Source organism: Podarcis filfolensis, assembly GCF_964270895.1.
Source record: "Podarcis filfolensis genome assembly, chromosome: 3".
NCBI classification, from domain to species: Eukaryota; Metazoa; Chordata; class Lepidosauria; order Squamata; family Lacertidae; genus Podarcis; species Podarcis filfolensis.
This window is the reverse complement of record NC_139606.1, coordinates 5,207,649-5,226,684: the sequence shown is the minus strand read 5'-3', so window position 1 is coordinate 5,226,684 and position 19,036 is coordinate 5,207,649. Positions and strand designations below refer to the sequence as shown.

Sequence of the window (19,036 nt, the reverse complement as noted above, 5' to 3'; positions counted from 1 at the left end):
GAGTTCCTATACCAATAATTTAAAAATGTTCACCACTTTGAATCTTAGCCAGGTTTTACTGCCTGTGTCTTTTCTGACTGATGTATGGAAAAGCACATGAACCTGACCTTTGTAAGTAAACCAGTTTTTAACTTATCAAACTTGTGTTCTTTTCTTATGCCTAGGGAAGAAGAAAATTTTGGAATTCACAAGGATATATTTTAAAGGTCCAACGGCCTATATTTCCACACTTTACTTTGATGCATATTTTGTAATTTTAAATGTCTGCTGGAGTTCTCTCATCAAAGAGTACTTGCCCCTAACTCAGATCTTGGTACCCAGGAATTCTAGTGGGTCCAGGGAAGAATATATTTGTTAAGAGTCCAGTGGGGAATACTTTAGTAGACATTTCGGCATTTAAAATGATTTTTTAAAACCTGACTTTAAAAACAGAGAAAGTTTGCCCTTCCCCATGGTTTCACTCAGCCATGAGACTCCATGTTGTATTTTTGTTTTTTTATTATTCTGAGGTATCCCCCCCACATTGTAGAGTTTTGAGAACAATCTCTTATTTTCTGCATTGTTCCTGACATATTTTAAAATTCTTTTGGGTTTTCTCTCTCTTTTACGATGGATATCCACAATCTCATTGCTTCTCATACTGCTTAGATGCACAGAGAGTAACTTTATCCAATGGAAGTGAAGATTGGATGTCATTCTTAGAATGAGAGGGTCATTTCTTGCATCAAACAAGAGAAACCTAGAAATGATGCAGCAGGATTACTATGGATTAACAGTGTATTACTATGGATATTCTTTCAGACTCCCAGCTAATCCGCACCAACAATTGTGACACAGCCATTCAGATGATTAGCAGTTTACAGAAAGCCATTGGAGTTACAAGCAAGCATGCGCTTTGAGCTTGAATGAGGGAACTATTCAAATTAAAGCTCTTGTTGAGAAGCTGGAATGAGCAAATTTTTAATTACACTATGAACTGAAAGTTTGCTACTCAGCATAATCAGTCACATGACATGACACGGCACACACACACACCATTTGAATGGGAATGCCCATCACCGGGGGGTGGCAGCCCCTTGAAATATTTTATTGGCAGGGCCAAAGGGACCTTGGCCCCTAGGAGTTTGCTTCTATGTTTCCTGGTATCAGCATCAAACTGACTGGTCGGTAGTTTAATAATAATAATAATAATAATAATAATAATAATAATAATAATTTATTATTTGTACCCCGCCCATCTGGCTGGGTTTCTCCAGCCACTCTGGGCGGCTTCCAACAAAGATGAAAAATACACTAAAATGTCACATATTAAAAACTTCCCTGAACAGGGCTGCCTTCAGATGTCTTCTGAATGTTAGGTAGTTGTTTATCGCTTTGACATCTGATGGGAGGGCGTTCCACAGAGCGGGCGCCACTACCGAGAAGGCCCTCTGCCTGGTTCCCTCTGCCTTGGCCTCTCGCAGTGAGGGAACCACCAGAAGGCCCTCGGAGCTGGACCTCAGTGTCCGGGCAGAACGATGGGGGAGGAGACACTCCTTCAGATATACTGGACCAAGGCCGTTTAGGGCTTTAAAGGTCAGCACCAACACTTTGAATTGTGCTCGGAAACGTACTGGGAACCAATGTAGGTCTTTCAAGACCGGTGTTATATGGTCTCGGCGGCCGCTCCCAGTCACCAATCTAGCTGCCGCATTCTGGATTAGTTGTAGTTTCCGGGTCACCTTCAAAGGTAGCCCCACGTAGAGCGCATTGCAGTAGTCCAAGCGGGAGATAACCAGAGCATGCACCACTCTGGCGAGACAGTCTGCAGGCAGATAGGGTCTCAGCCTACGTACCAGATGGAGCTGGTAAACAGCTGCCCTGGATACAGATTTGACCTGTGCCTCCATGGACAGCTGTGAGTCCAAAATGACTCCCAGGCTGCGCACATGGTCCTTCAGGGGCACAGTTACCCCATTCAGGACCAGGGAATCCTCCACACCTGCCCGCCTCCTGTCCCCCCAAAACAGTACTTCTGTCTTGTCAGGATTCAACCTCAATCTGTTAGCCGCCATCCATCCTCCAACCGCCTCCAGACACACAGGACCTTCACCGCCTTCACTGGTTCTGATTTAAAAGAGAGGTAGAGCTGGGTATCATCCGCATACTGATGAACACCCAGCCCAAACCTCCTGATGATCTCTCCCAGCGGCTGCATGTAAATGTTGAAAAGCATGGGGGAGAGGACAGAACCCTGAGGCACCCCACAAGTGAGAGCCCAGGGGTCTGAACACTCATCCCCCACCACCACTTTCTGAACACGGCCCAGGAGGAAGGAGCGGAACCACTGTATGACAGTGCCCCCAGCTCCCAGCCCCTCAAGACGGTCCAGAAGGATGTTATGGTTGATGGTATCAAACGCCGCTGAAAGATCCAGCAGAACTAGGAAACAGCTCCTACCTTTGTCCCTAGCCCACCGGAGATCATCAACCAGTGCGACCAAGGCAGTTTCGGTCCCATGATGAGGCCTGAATCCCGACTGGAAGGGATCCAAATGGTCCGCTTCTTCCAGGCGTGCCTGGAGTTGTTCAGCAACCACTCGCTCAATCACCTTGCCCAAGAATGGAAGATTTGAGACTGGGCGATAATTGGCCATCGTGGGTAACTACCCACTTTTAAAGATGGAAACAACATTGGCCCTCCTCCAGACTGCAGGGACCTAACCTGTTCTCCAGGAATTCTCAAAGATTATAGACAGAGGCTCTGAGACATCTGTAAGCTCCCTTAGTATCCTTGAGTGCAGCTCAACATGCCCCGGAGATTTGATTTAAAGTAGCTAGGTGTTCCCTTACCACCTCTTTTCCTCTCTTGGACTGCAGCTCCCTCTTTGCACTGTTCATTCTGTTATCACCAGGTCTGGCACTGCTTTCATTTTGGGTGAAGACACAGGCATAGTACCGTAGTTGTTGAGCAGTTTCAGCTTCTCTCTGTTACCCTAGCATTTCCCCATTTTCTCCATGCAGAGGACCTATTATTTGCTTGTTCTTCTTACTTCAAACATAGCTGAAAAAACCTCTCTTGACGTCTGAGTTCATTCTGAGTTTGGCCCACCTGACCTTCTCCATGCAAATCTTGGCTACTCGTGTATATTCCTCCTTTGTGGTTTTCCCCTTTTTTCATTTCTTATACATGTCCTTCTTAAATCTCAGCTCATCTGTGAACTCTTCATGCAGCCACACTAGTTTATTTAGATGCCTCCCACTTTTCTTTCCTGCTGGAATTGTCTGCATTTGGGCCTTCAATATTTCACATTGAAGAAAGGTGGACTCCCTTCTTATTGAGTATTTCTGGCCATGGGATCTCACCCTGTAGTTCCTTAAGCTTTTTGAAATCAGCCTTCTTAAAGTGAATAACTGTGAATGATTGTATGAGTGTACAACTTAGCTACTTGCGTACACAGATTGTAAACTTGTTGAATGTAACGTGAAGATTGCTACTTTCTCAAATTAGAGTGAATGTTTGTGTCTGCCCTTCAAGGCAAAGAACAACATACTACACTTGAGGACACTGCTTCAGGTGTGGGCAGACCTGGATTCCCCACTGACAGAAATTGGTAGGGGAGTACAAACCATGGATTTGAAGAGCCCACCCGCTCTGTATGAGGGTGCTTCACAGATAATTTGCTTGTATAAAAAACTATTTTGGGGTCTCTGCAGCTTGTACAGTTGCATTTCCCAAGCAAAACCATTATCATTAGCTCATATTTGCACATTTAACTGGGAATATGATGCTTCAAGATATTTGAAGGCATTTGTTTACATGTGACTACAAGAAACCAGTTTCATTGGTTGATCTCTATGCCCAAAGCAGAGGCACCAACTTGCACCCAAGATGTGACGTCATGAGTGCATAACATCCCATCATCAGGGGAGACCAAGCATGGAGTCCACAATGGCTTGGCTTCAATGGCCGGTGGTTCCTCTCCTCCTGCACTCAGGAGGAGCCAGTCAGTGGAGCTGCACTGTTCTGCACTGCGCTCAGCTCCCTGGATGGCCACCCTCACCCCCTCAACATTGAGGGGGCATGGTCCCTTCCAACAGATATGGAGGGGTGAGAGAGAGGCTAAGACACCTCAGCCCCATAGAGTTGGTGCCCCAGCCCCAATGTCATAATAATTCAGGTCTAGATGCTTCAACACTAGCTTTATGGGATTCATCAGCATGGCAGGTAAAGGGGAACACTTAGGGTTTGTGACAATTCCACCCATAGGCTACTCAACCCAAATACCCTTGTTGAACAGGGGTGTTTAAAAAAGGCTCGCATTGCACACACAGGTAGGCTAAGCAATCCAGGAGCTTGTGAGTCTTAGAAACGTGGCAGAGCGCAGAGCTGGTGGGGCATGGGAGATGTTGTAAGCCCAACAACAGGAGTAAGGTCCAGGTCTTCTTGAGATGTTCCAGGGGGTGGCTGGAAGGTGAATCTCTGCAGGAGACTTGTGAAGAAGAGGAAGAGCTCCATTTTGGCAAGAGTCTCACCTATACATGCTCTCCGACCTGTAACAAATCACAGGGGGCAGAGAAACCAGATTTATCGGTTGCTTAGTATTATGTGTCATTGCTCCAAATAGTTGATCATAAGAAGAAAATATCCCAAATACTTTAAAGCAGACTAAAATGCAGTGATGAAGTAACAACTAACGGTGCCCATCTTAAAAGAATTACGTACTCCCAATACTATCCCTCCCTGCAGTCCTGAAAACCAGGGGTGGGAAACCTTTTTCAGCCAGAGGGCCACATTCCCGGGTGAGCAACATTCATGGTGGCCAGATCTGGTGGCAGAAATGGCCATAGCAATTTATGTGATCCTTACCTTTGCACAGTATTCTACATTCCAGGCATGTAAAGATCCCATTGATTAAGCACAAACTATACAGGTATACACAAAAGTAAAAAAAAAAGTTACCTGCAGAGAAAGGCATGAAAGCATCTCTCTTTACAAATTTTCTTTCAGAGTTGAGAAAATGCTCAGGATAGAATTTATGTGGTTTCTCCCATTGAGATTCATCATGCAGCACAGAGGACAGCAATGGTATGATGTGAGTCCCCTGCAAAGGCAAAGCAAGAGATATTTTAATATAAAGCATATGCCTCCGATACAATTAATATTCAGTGCAGGAGAAATGAGATTTGAGTTCATCTGAGAAATGTCTTTAGTTTGACAAACTTTAATGTATAAACCATGATCTCCCACCAGAAGTGGTTTCTTTTCCAACCTTGTGCTTCTTCCCATTGATATCTGTTTAATGGGTTGAAGCTGATGCCTGACAGCTTCTGATGGGTAGATTGCATGCTTACAGTGCAATCCGATACAAGTCTGCTCAGATGTCACCCACACTGAAGTCCGCGGGGCTTACTCCCAGGAAAGCCTTAAAATATATTGTAACTAGTGGGCAGCAGTTCAGTGAAATGGATCACCTTTGGAATGAAGTAGCCATTGAGGGTAACATCTGTAGTCGTGGCATGTGGCAGGTTGGTTGGGACAATATCAGCAAATCTCTGGATCTCATGGACCACGGCATCTGTATAAGGCATTTTTGTTCGGTGTTCAATCCTTGGCTGAGAAGATCCAACAACCTTTGCAATTTCTTCTTGGACCTTTACTGGGGGAAACAAAAAATGGAAAAGCATTCATTTTTCTGCTAAGATTATCTCTTTGACTTTGGCTTTTGTCTCTCAAAATATTAATCTCTCCAGCATAGAACTGGCATAAACTGGTTCTCCAATTCCGTGGGCTCACAAATTTAATCTCTAGAATTATACACAGGTATTTTTAAGCAGGACAAACATTTAAGGCAGTGGTTCTCCGTGAGGGGTTCAGGGACTGCTGTGGGTCTGCAGCACCATCACCTGCTGGGGGACTCACATGCTTTGTTAATTGCACAGTGAAAGCCTTTCAGGCATCATCCAGCCTCTGCTCAGGAGCAGCAGGGGAAAAACTTGTGAAAGAGTTCCTGGGTGGGAAGTGACCTGGGATTGAGCAAAAACCTCTGACACAATCTTAGGGCTCTTGCGATTGGAGTGGGGAATAGGGAGAGGGAGAGGGAGAGAGAACAGCTTGCTCCAAGGCGTGGGTTTACATGGGACGTGGGTGGCGCTATGGTGCACAACACTGAGCCTCTTGGGCTTGCTGATCGGAAGGTCGGCAGTTTGAATCCCGGTGACAGGGTTAACTCCCATTGCTTTGTCCCAGTTTCTGCCAACCTAGCAGTTCGAAAGCACACCAGTGAAAGTATATAAATAGGTACTGCTGCAGTGGGAAGGTAAACAGCATTTCCGTGTGCTCTGGTTTCCATCACGGTGTTCTGTTGCATCAGAAGAGGTCTAGTCATGCTGGCCACATAATCCAGAAAGCTGTCTGTGGACAAACGCTGGCTCCCTCGGCCTGAAAGTGAGATGAGCGCCGCAACCCCATAATCATCTTTGACTGGACTTAACCGTCCAGGGGTCCTTTACCTTTTACCTTATGTGTTTATCATTAAAAGAAGAAGAAGAAGAGATCCCTTCCCTTTGCTTCACTTTTTAACTGAAAATAACTTCTAATTGCTTTCAGCGACTCTCAAGTTTATAGGACTCTTCTACTACTTGTAGGTAGGGTTTTCAGTGAATCTTGCCATATGTGTTTGGGATTCATGTGTCATCTTGGAAGTCCAACAGGGGGAATAAGCAAACTGCCACAATGATTAGCACAACAGCTCACCTTCTGATTTAAAATTTTGACAGATTCAAAATTTCCAAGTGATCAGTTAAACAACTTTGCATGGTTCACATACAGTCTCAACATAAGCCTTCAAGGTAGTGATGTGAATTTTTTTTACATTGAAGATAAGATTGAGGTAGTTATTTAAAAATTTGGGCAAGCCGAGTAGAAGGTTGTAGCCTCACTAACATCCCAACAGAGGAGACATTTCTGGAGGCCTCTGAAGAAGAATTGATACCAGAAGTAAAACATTACATCACTGAGCACCTGCATAATTAGCGACTATCTTCTGGGATTACTTTCCACATATCTTTGTGAACAAACATTTTCAACATTTTGTTATATGAAGAACAAGCATAGAAATCAGCTTGCTGTTGGACCAGATTTGAGAATAAAAATAGGAAATATTGAACCAGATGTGGAAGGGATTGTTAGACAAAAAGAGGCATGATTTCTCCCATCACATTTAGGTTTAGTGTTTTTTTTAACATTTTTTGGGGAGCTTCCCAGAGTGGCTGGGGCAACTCAGTCAGATGGGTGGCATGTAAATAAATTATTATTATTATTATTATTATTTGGGTTTAGTAGCTGTTGGCATGTCATAATGTGTTCACTTGTACTATATGTTAATAAAATTAAATTTCTCTCTCCCCCAACTAAATCTTTGCCATTTTGTGCGGAAGTATCACGAATTTTATGGTCTATTTAGTACACTTAAAATCCTTGTCTTATTAGAGGGTCCCCCACATTTTTTAAAATGACTTGCACAGGTAACTGCCATAGAGTTATCAAAATTTTCAAAAGCAGGGGTTCTGTGGCTTGGCTTTTGAAAAATATGGGGTCCTCAGTAATTGGCTAATTGGGAACCACTGATTTAAGCCAATGCCTAATACAGTGGTACCTCGGGTTAAGTACTTAATTCGTTCCGGAGGTCCGTTCTTAACCTGAAACTGTTCTTAACCTGAAGCACCACTTTAGCTAATGGGGCCTCCTGCTGCTGCCGCGCCGCTGGAGCACGATTTCTGTTCTCATCCTGAAGCAAAGTTCTTAACCTGAAGCACTATTTCTAGGTTAGCGGATGTAACCTGAAGCATATGTATGTATGTATGAAGTGTATGTAACCTGAAGCATATGTAACCCGAGGTACCACTGTATACTGATGGAGACAAATGCATCCAGGATGGCTATTTAAATATCACGTGGGAAAATGGCTGTAGCTCTCATAAGGTGGCCACTTCCATGGAGATTTCTGACCAAGCAGGGCTCTACAATATGTGTTTTCAGTGTTTTCATATTCATAATCGCCTCACACAATCCTGCCCCCTGGCTGATTAATTGATTCACGCCAATCTTCACAATAACAGGAAGGGCAATGTTCTCATCCCCTCCTGCTGTTGTTTCAGGTAACATCCAAATCTGCCCCAAGTTTTCTTTCAGCTCTTGCTCTAATAGTTACATATAACTGGAATTAAGATATCTCAGAATAATGGGAGCCAACCCAATGAAAAGCACTCACTCTGAATTTCAGGATATTTCATCATTAGTAACAGTCCCCAGCGCAGTGTGGAAGAAGTGGTCTCCATGCCAGCAGCAAATAAATTGGCCACAACAGCTTTTAAGTTTTCGTTGTGGAAATATCCATTCGTCTTGTTCTTCCTCTCCTCCTGGGTTGCAAAGAGTTAAAACAAATGGAGTGAGAAAATTTCATGTGCAGAGATAAAAATGAATACCTGACTGGACCCGATGATCCAAAGTATCACTGCACATAACCCCAATCACTGAGCAGTGAGAGATTCCAGGTTTTCCAGACCATGCCATCATGATGATGTAGGATTTATTTACACATATATACAACCCAAGCATAAGACAGAGGGGCTCAACACCCCAAAGTGTCTTGCTCATCCATTAGTCACAGCTTTGGAGTCAAGCAAACACCAAGAATGGGTCTGACCCTATTGTTCTCAGTTTACCAACTAAGTGAAGAGGCTTGGCAATCCAGTTCCTTCTTCTCTGATGATAATCATGGCACTTAACTGCTCAGCCAACAGCCTTGGTTTAGACTAAGGAAATAATGGCATTATGTAGGTGGCAAGTGTGTGGTCCTCATCTTACAAATAAACTTGTCTGACTGGTTCAGCAATAGATTCCTCCATTAGAATTAACCAGGGCTTTTCTTCTAGAAAAAAAGAAGAAGATTCTGGAACTGCATACCCTATAGAATCCCCAGGGGGAAAAGCACTGGTTAACCCTTACTGGGTGCAAGACCCCATGAGTTAGAACATACTCAGGCATCATGCAGACTTAATATGAATATGCAGACTTAATATGCATGAAAGGCAGCATTTCTGGTGAACACTTGGTTAGTGGCCATTTTGCATAAAGTGCTATTTTCAGCTGACATCTTTGGTGAATTTACACATAGTCCAAAAGGAAAGCATGACACAGAAATAGCACATGTCAGTCTGGAACTATATTTGGTTAACCTTCTTTAAACTGAGGTGAGCAACATGGGGCCCTCTAGATGTTGCAGATCACAGCTCCCACCAGCCCCAGCCAACTTGTGATGGAGGTCACAGTATAGTAGGGACAAGCTTTGTGTCCTTCTTGTTACTGGTTGTAGAAGTGAATGTATGCCTGGCTTTTGCGGTGGAAAAGAGAAATTTAACCCACCATTTGTCCTCAAAAAGGAATCTCAGAGCAGAGTTTCTGTGTAGAGTATGTGTGTGTGAATGTGTTATTGCATCTGACACAATGGCTCATGAAACCTTATACAAAGAGAGATTCCTAATCTCCAGGAGCAGAATTGAGCACAGTGGTTACTGTTCCAGGCGCCCGGTGAGATTTGTATCTGCCCTCATTCAGCTTTAAACAAGCACAAACCATGAAAATACTTAGGCTGGAATAAATCACAGAACTTAGCTTTGCAAATAAGTGAGTATCTTACTCAGAGTTTCCTGCAGTTACATCAAACAAGTCTCCGTCTGCTGGCAGTAAAACAAAGATGAAAGAAGGTTCTAAGCGGATTAAAAAGAAAAGGACTTGGTTTCCTTACAAAAAGGATCATGCAATCTTTGGATTAGCAAAAGTGCAGGCTATAAAATCTCCCGTTTGAAGAGATTCAGTTCACTTGCAGGGAGCCAGAAGCTGCCTGGCTCCTTCATTGCTTGTTCCAGGAAGCATGAAGAGCAACAAACTGGGGAACAGAGTCTGCTGAGAGCCACACACACTCAGGTAACTTGAGCAGAGGTTAACCCTTCATATGCACACAAGTGTGAATCAGTAAGTGTATACAGGTGACTCTCAACTTGACAAGAGTTACGTTCCAGGTAAAGCCCGTAAAGCCAAAATTGCTTATAGTCAGAGCACATTGGATTCAATGGCGAGTAGGATTGCCAAGACTTTTTTGTTGGATGCCCACTGCTTTTTTGATTTTGTAAAAAAAATGCCAAGTGCATAAGGCAAGTTAAATGTGCCTCTGTTGTGAGTTCCCTGTATTTCAATAGCATCAGGAGCAGCAGCACGGATAATAGCTGCCTGTGCTGCCAGGAACCAGAGGGGAGGGAGCAGAGGAAGAAAGAAAAGGGAGGAGTCAGAACTGTGGAGGTTAAGTGGAAGGAGGAGAAATGCAAAGAGCAAATCCATTCCTACTCCCCCAAATGGCTATTGCTGCCTGTCGAAATGTGGCTATCCTCAGAACGCAATGAATTTCTAGCAGGACAAACTAGCCACTATTCCCCCTTTGTACTATTAGCACAAAACCTTGCATAATTGGCAGCCTTGGCTAGACAATCTCCTCTTCAGCCTCTGCTGTGTCTACAAAAAGGAAGGTGATAGCAAGAAACAAGTGACTAACAATTGCACAACAGATGCCATTTGATTAAGGTAGATTTTCAGAAACGCTGACAAGCATGGAACCTTTGGCCCTGCAGAGACTGCTTCTGTAACACATTAATGATGGTGGAATAGTTAGAAATGGCAGAAAGTGTGCTTCCGAAGTGAGGCTTCCTTATGCAACCACTTGCAAACATACACTTAAAGCATAAATTGAAAATTTCTCCTGGGCAAACTTAAAATGCTCTGTTACCTCTTGCTGTCGAATAAGAAAAGAATCAATGAAGCTCCTCTGGTCATTTTCATCCAGATCTCGGAGGTGTTTTATGAAGGTGGCATTTATGAAGGCAAACAGCTCATCTCTGTTTTGAATGATAGTCTTAGGAGCCCCCAAAAGAAAACCAAGAGCAGGAAACATGTTATACAGCTGAAAGGATAAAATGTGAAAAAAGAAAACATTAGGAAAGCCCAGTACTGTACGCTCAGATGGGTGTCTCAAAGTGTGGTTGCCCATATACAATACAAAACAATAATGTATTCAGGTTGATTTAATGTTTAGTAATTACACCTTAAAGACTTCTTAAAGTTACTCTGGCTAAAAGGGTGGTGTAAGTCAAATTGCCCCATAGCAGTCAGCAGTGTCTCCTGGAGGCTCCGAAATGGCGTTTGGAATGCGGGGGGTAGGGTACCTCAGGATATCATAATTTATGTGCAACCCCAGGATAATAGGCTATTGTGGTTCTCCTCTGGAGGTTCATCTTCAGGGAAGGAGATCTGCCCTCGGGGGCCCCTTCTGAGCTTTCATGGAACCAGCTATCACTGGTTCTTCCTTGTCCTTGGAGTCCCAATGGCAATGAGGCCAGAAAGACTTCGTTATAGTTATGGGATAACTGTGCCATCTGTTTGAGTTTTCTAAATATTTCAAATCACCACCAAGTTTCTCAAGATACCAAGATTCTGTCTTTTATAGTGAATCCTGAACAGTATACAGTAAACAGCTTGCCCTGCCCACACTGCATACACTGTTATTACAATCAACTGTTTGTTTGTTTGTTTGTTTGTTTGTTTGTTTGTTTGTTTTAATTGGAAAAAATAGATTACCATGACTGAGAAGTTTCCAAGAAGCCGGGCATTTTCATTGATCAACTTCAGAAGTCTTATGTATGTGGGATCTTCATAATCAAATCGCTTGTCTAGTAGTATGGCCACTATAATATTGGCAACAGCTGCATTCATAATTGTGACGGTCTCAAATGGGTTTCCTATACATAAATATGACAGTTAAACAAAAATATTCTGTTGAAATTCCAAGTATGGAAAGGGCATTGTTTTTAAGTCTGCTCTTTGTTGCCTTAAATCCCTACTGGCAGCTTACCTATGTGTAGACCTCATTTATCAAAGAAACTGATTCTAAGTGCTGCTGGATGTGGCCATATGTTGGCTAAGAAATGCTAAAGAGGGCTTGGAAGTCACAGCAGCTATTGGAGTATAATCTACACACTACGGGAACAGACCAATTACGTCTCCACAAGGAACCAACCCTGGGAACTGTAGTTCTGGAGTTAACCATAAGTATGGGCTCATCCACACTTCCACTTCACACACGCTTTCTAGGCATGGTTGAAGCAGTTTTTCCCTTCCCCCACTCCTTTCCAAGGGGAAAACCACTCTTTAGCAGTAGATCAGAACTAATGGCAATCTGGGGGAAACACAAATTGTTCCAAAGAGTGGCTTTTCCCAAGGGAAAGCAGTGGGAGAAGAGGAAGTGTGGATAAAGCCCATGGAACACAACACTCCAGGCACTTTTAAACTGCTGTGCTTATGCACTGGTTTGACTTCACCCCTGGAGGCACACTCCATTGTCTCTCAAGGCAGACAGATGCCAACAACAAGATACACCCTGGAGCACCAGAGGAAAACACCAACCCACCTTGGTAAGATTCAACTTTCTTAACCAGGACACTGCACTCTTCAACAATTCTGTCCTCTATGGACCTCTTTCCCATGCCGTATTCCCGTAGTGTGGTTAGTGCAAACCGTCGCATCACTTTCCAGTATTCACCATGAGAAAAGGCTACACCTGAAGAGAGAAAAAAGCGGGGCAGGTTCAGAGTCATTCTGGCCATAGTAATATGTACTTGCTGTTTAACATCTCATCCTTTAACTAAAGAATTGAGACAGGCACAGACAAGACCCCCAGCTGTCATGGACTGGCTAGATGAGAAGGAGTGGTGGAAACCCCCTGACCAAGGGTCTCCCATGGAAAGTGCAGAGGAAGAAGACTTGGAGTCGGGCTCTTGGTGGTGGACAACCGGACGCACCTCAGAGGAGGGGAAGAGCTGGGGGTTACTGAAGGCTGGGAGCTTAGAGGGTGAGGAAAAGGGGATAACAAGCAGGTGGCCCAGCACAGAGCAAATACAGGAGTCAAACTTAGCAGCTTCACCACAAGCCCCTCACCCCCTTGACAGTGTGTCTGTTGACGGGCTGCCAGCTCTTCCTCCCACTCCCAGAACAAGGCAGTTATTTCACAAAGTAGAACACAGGGCAAAGCAGAGAAGGAGAGGGTCCCTTGGGACTCGCCAGAGACAGAAGGAGGGGCTTGACTCAGAAGGAATAGAATGAAGTGGGAGGTACCAGGCAGTCTCAGCAACAGCTCAATATAAGGGAGCATTTCTCATGAGTCTCTGCATGGATCATGCTTTGATTCCTTACTAAAGCTACTAACTTCAAGGTTTTTTTGTGCCACGTGTCAGTGCTCCCATGATAACAACCTTTTAAAGGTTTTTCAGACAATGATTTTCATGATTATGTTATTACTGTGGAATAGAAATTAAACAAATGAGTACATGAGACAGTGCATAGAAATCCTTTATACACATATGCAGTCTTTTATTCATTTTTGTTTATTCAAGAGCACCTTACTGAACTCTGGCCTATTTTTTTTTAAAAAACCCAAAACTTCATTTGATCCACAGAAATCCGCAGATGACGCTTCATATGACGTTGGGGGCCTGGGGTGTGGAGGGACCCAGGATCAGCCTAATGCCTGCAGATCCTGTGCTCCTATCAAAGGAACACAGGCTGGTAGAAAAATTCAAAAGCTATTCTCAAATTATAGAGCAGTGTTTCCCAAAGTGGGAGATAGCACTCCCTGGGGGATGCTAGTAGCCTCGGGTGCAATTGGGGGACATTGAATAAAAATAAAGGGGCGGTGGAAGCATAAAGGAAGAAAAGAAGAAAAATTTGAAAAAATTGTGTTTCATCTTTTGTGTAATGATGTTAATCGCCAGGTTGGGAGCCATTAAGGGATGGCAAAAACTCCGCCCCTGGATCGGGCGGTTGTGCTGAAGGTGTGGGGTTTTCCCAGGATGGGGGAACCCTTTTCGGCTTCACCCACGCCTGGGAAGTGGATTGCAGCTTGCCTGCCTATTTGGCCAATGGCAGGCGGGCTGCAGCACTGGCCCTGCCTCTGGGGCAGATTGGACTGTTTGTTCGCATAAAGAATGTCGATTTCCAGGGGGGGGCACTGAGTATATTTTTTTTTCTGAAAAAGGGGCAATATGCCAAATAAGTTTGGGAACCTCTGTTATAGAGTAAGCTACGAATCTACAGAGAGGGGAAAGTATACTTTGCATTTCTCCCACGATAACTTTTGGATTAGACTCTTTTGGCATGGTTACTCTATTTACAAGCAGTAGCAGATACTACATAAGGAACGGACTCACCAAAGCCCTTTGTGATCTCTTCCAAAATTGGGACGATGGGCCTCTCGGCAAATGCATCGGCCTGATTCACCAGGGCCTCCTTGACCGTCTCATACCCTGTCAGCACCACCATTTTCTCGGAACCCATTTGGATGCTGAAGACAGAGCCATACTCTTTTGACCACTGAAATTCAATAGAACGAACACAGTGTGGTCACCAAATAAAGCCCTTCTCACTATTCAAGGGTACTCAAATAATATATTAATGTCAAGCAACTCTCATGGATACAAAACTGCAGTAGCTATAACAAAGGCGGCATTTTTTCATCTCCGCCAAGCTAAGCAGTTGGCCCCTTATCTCTCTCGCCCTGACCTAGCCACTGTGATCCATGCGACGGTCACCTCCAGACTGGATTATTGTAACTCGCTCTACGTGGGGCTGCCCTTGAGACTGACCCAGAAACTCCAGCGGGTGCAGAATGCCGCGGCGAGACTCCTTATGGGGTCTTCGCTGCGAGACCACATTCATCCGGTACTATACCAGCTGCACTGGCTCCCGGTGGAGTACAGGATCAGGTTTAAGGTGCTGGTTTTAACCTTTAAAGCCCTATACGGCCTAGGACCCTCGTACCTACGGGACCGCCTCTCCTGGTATGCCCCACAAAGAAACCTACGGTCTGCAAATAAAAACATCCTGAAGGTCCCAGGCCTCAGAGAGGTTAGGCTGGCCTCAACTAGAGCCAGGGCCTTCTCGGCTGCGGCTCCAATCTGGTGGAACGCTCTGTCACAAGAGACTAGGGCCCTGCGGGACCTGACATCTTTCCGCAGGGCCTGCAAGACAGAGTTGTTCCACCAGGCCTTTGGTCAGGGCGCAGCCTGACTCCCTCCTCTGGCAACCTGCACAGAGGTTTGCTTAATGGTTGCCATCAACTTGATTTTAATTAATTTTTATAATGAAATATTTTTAGAATGTTGGTTTATTTGATTGTTTGACTATTTGATTGTTGTTAGCCGCCCTGAGCCCGGCTTCGGCTGGGGAGGGCGGGATATAAATAAAATTTATTATTATTATTATTATTATTAGCTTGTACACTTGCCTCAGAGTAAGGACTATTTTATACATTCTACAGAATCAAGTTTTCACGTAAGATTATTTGCAGTTTTAGTCAATAAATGTTACTACAGTCAGTAGAAAGGGTTACGGGTGGTGCTGTGGTTTAAACCACTCAGCCTCTTGGGCTTGCCGATTGGAAGGTCAGCAGTTCGAATCCCTGTGGCAGGGTGAGCTCCTGTTGTTCAGTCCCTGCTCCTGCCAACCTAGCAGTTCGAAAGCACACCGAAAAGTGCAAGCAGATAAATAGGTACCACTCCAGAGGGAAGGTAAACAGCGTTTCCGTGCACTGCTCTGGTTTTGCCAGAAGCAGCTTAGTCATGCTGGCCATATGACCCAGAAAAACTGTCTGCAGAGCGGACAAACGCTGGCTCCCTCGGCCTGTAAAGCGAGATGAGCGCCGCAACCTCAGAGTCATTCGCGACTGGACTTAATTTTCAGGGGTCCCTTTACCTTTACCTTTACAGTCAGTAGGAATCACTTACAAGTCATTGTGCCTTGGACTGAGCTGAAAACATGTGATTTAAAAACAGTAATTTTGCAGATGAATTTACTTTTGTATCTTTGCAAATCACTGTGCAAAACAGAATCCAAATGACATACAGTGGAACCTGTACTCACGACCACAATCCGTTCCAGAGGCCTGTCTAAAAGTCAAAATGGGTTGCTGGGCGAGGCGCCATTGGGCACAGGCACAGGCAACGATTGCCCGCTTCTGTGCAGGCGCCAATGGCGATTGCCGCTCCTCCACATGCATGAATGGTGGCAAACCCACTGGTTACTTTCAGGCAAAAAAGGATGTAAGAAGAAGTTTGACTGTAATGATAAAGCTCATTGTCTGTCCTCCAGGGTTTGGGGGACGCCGCCTGTCCACGCAAAGACGGTTGCTACTACTAACTGCAGCAGCAACAGTAGACCAGCCCTTTCACCCAGTTTTCTAGGAGCACTCAGAAAACCAGAACAAAAACAGGCAGTTGTAAGGATAAATGTGATTTACCTTTAATAGCACCTCTCTAATCTAGTTTAAAAGTTAGGCTCAAGCAAGAGGGCTGTGCTAGAGGCAGTTAAGGAGAGAAGACCTGTTGTTTTACGTTTCAAATTTAATTTTACTTTTAAAATGCAGGTTTAGTGGGGCCTGCCTGCCCATTAGCCTTAGGCAGCAGGCTGAGAAGACCACTCCCCTTCCCTGGGGGGTGGAATTGCGGGAGGGCATCCAGGACCACCCTGTGACCCAGCAGTGGGCAGAGGGATGGTGCCCGCGTCATCGGGACTCCCAGCCGCGTCACACACCCCAGCGGACCAGTCTGGTTAGCCAGGGGGCATGGCCACTGCAGTTTAAATCACAGCCCAGCTGAGGGGGCAGCCTCCTTTTTGCCTCCTCGTCGGATCACCCAGCCCACCCGCCCTCTTTTATGCGTTGCTTGACTTTGGCCTTGCTATAGACTAATGTTGGTTGCCTTATTGTTGGGGCCAGGTAGGCATTTTTCCACTTGGCAAATTGGCACCAGCCATTTGGTTTTCGCTTACCTTGTAGCAATCGTCACAACTTTGTAAGGTTAGGCATTGCGTAAGCCTTGTTTATGGGAGGGAAGGTTGTCGCCTCCGCCTGCCCCTCCTTGTTAAAGGTATCCCGTTAAAGGGATCCAGGAGTGTGGATCCTGTCCGAAGCCTGAGCCTGGGCTAGGGCCATGCCACAACCCCATCAGGGACCCTGGGGGAGCTTTTAATTGATGGTGGTTGACCCTTAAGAGACTTCCTGTGGACGTGCAGGAATCAGGATATAGTCTGGTTTCACACAATGCCTAAGCCAAACCACTCACATCTGTAACCAATAAAGTTCTGGCCTTGTTTATCCCATTAGCTAAAAATATTTGTGTCCATGTGTTTATTATCTAAGGGGAACCGGGGGCCCCGGGGCCTCGCCACGCAACAGAGGAGGGGTGCAGCAGATCCAAGGAGCCTAAACCCACCCCCATGACTCTCCCCCTTTGTGTCTCTGTAGCTTGAAGGCCCCCAAGGGGCATGCTGCTCACGGCCACATGGGAGTTGGGGCTGCAGCTGCTCTTTTTGCTCCTCCCGCTGCCTTGAGTGCACCAGGGCTTAACCAGGCCACCCCGAGTTGCGTCAGAAGGTGGAGGAGAAGGTGTTGGGAGTCATTTTCAAGCAACATACCAAATAAGAAGGCAGTAATTATGTATAATTTGCAGACTTAAGGCAAACAAAAACACTCTCTGTGAATGAATGGCTGCATGCCAGGGTGCTGTAAACAGTAAGGCAGAGCCAGAAAAGAAACCTGCAGACATATACCAATCCTTTGCATCACCTCGGCAGCATATTAGAAAATGCTAAAAGTTCACAGGTGGGTCTGGTCTGTGGTATCCTTCCCCTCTCTTTAGTTACCATTTTCCATAAGAAGATAATGGAGAGGGAGAGATTCAATGCAATACCCATTTCAAAACTCAAACTTGGATTTTATTTATTTAGAAGGAGACCATATCTAAAATAAATATCTTTCTGCAAAGCTTATTTTTCTTTCTCTTTGTTTCATTTGCAGTGCTCTCCTTGGGCTTGAAAGTTTTATTGGTAAAATAAGTACAAGCATCCCAAAATGGGTTTCCATGTTACAAACAGGTGGTGCATGCAAGAGTATAACAAGACGGGGATAGACTTAGCCAAGACATTGATCAAATACTTGACACACACCCTTTTGTAGGGGGGCACCTCTACTTGCATGGCTTATGTCCTGAGCTTTGCAACTGGGCAAGCAAGGGTCCTCCTGCACAGGTCCTGGCTGCTGGTAAGGTTTGCACTGGCACTTCTGCATTCTTGATAATGGAGGCAGAGTCAAACGTGATTTGACACCAGACACCCCCAGACACCTTGTACAAATTACCACTTATAAATTGCAGCATGGTCCTATGACTATTTATTGGGAAAGATAAGAGGAGGTTCTGTAGCACACAAAGGGGAGATGAGATTTTTAGGCTCTAAGAGAACAAAATGCAATGTTGTTGTTAGTAGTAGTAGTAATAATAATAATAATAATAATAATAATAATAATAATAATACCCCACTCTTCTGACTGGGCTGCCCCAGTACCCTTTAGCCTTGCCATGGGAAGAACTGGAATCTTTACCTTTAGCATGGTTCTGTAAGGTGTCTTCAGATCCATGATGTGGAGATTCCCAATGAGAGGTAAAGGCCTCGGTCCTGGCGGAAGTTTTTGGGAGCTCTTTTTCCAGAAAGTGCCCAGTTTCAAAACAAAGGAAATCATAAGGATAAAGAGGAACAACGCTGGAATCGGCTCCGTCCAATCCATTTTGTTTCAGGAAGCAATTTTTTGGGGGTAGTGGTTATAATGAAAGCCACAGTGCAATTCGGTCAACAACTGTGTCTACCAACCGCAAGGAGCAGCCCATATATAATGTTATGTTATGTCTCTAGCGAATCATTAAACCATCAGAACAGATTCAAATGCTCTTGAAGGCAGCGAACTCATCACTCAGGATTACCTGTAATCTTAGTTTGTTTGTTACCCTGGGAGTAGAGAGCAGCATTGTGAAATCATTTGCAGATGAAATTATTCAACTTGAATTAGGGACAAAAGCATTTAGTTTGAAAGGAAGGATACTAACTAAGCAGTGCATCCTCTCAT

The 19,036-nt window shown here is 44.7% G+C and overlaps 2 protein-coding genes across 2 annotated transcripts in view; both read right to left on the bottom strand.

Annotated features, from left to right (window-relative positions):
* The window catches only part of LOC310759456 (uncharacterized protein), a 63,733-nt gene extending 58,797 nt beyond the window's left edge, over positions 1-4,936 (bottom strand). The window contains exon 1 of the mRNA XM_083606729.1: positions 4,921-4,936. The gene's annotated coding sequence lies outside the window, so the exon portion shown is untranslated. The remainder of the gene's footprint in view (positions 1-4,920) is intronic.
* On the bottom strand, positions 4,306-18,739 carry LOC310759401 (cytochrome P450 2K4-like). The gene is made up of 9 exons (XM_083606592.1): positions 18,518-18,739; positions 14,292-14,454; positions 12,497-12,646; positions 11,668-11,828; positions 10,820-10,993; positions 8,252-8,399; positions 5,454-5,638; positions 4,942-5,083; positions 4,306-4,532 (listed from the first exon to the last, which is right to left on the bottom strand). Exons 1-9 carry the CDS (start codon positions 18,698-18,700, stop codon positions 4,345-4,347), a joined length of 1,494 nt encoding a protein of 497 aa, XP_083462718.1. The 5' UTR covers positions 18,701-18,739; the 3' UTR covers positions 4,306-4,344.
* Between the last annotated feature and the right edge of the window lie 297 nt (positions 18,740-19,036).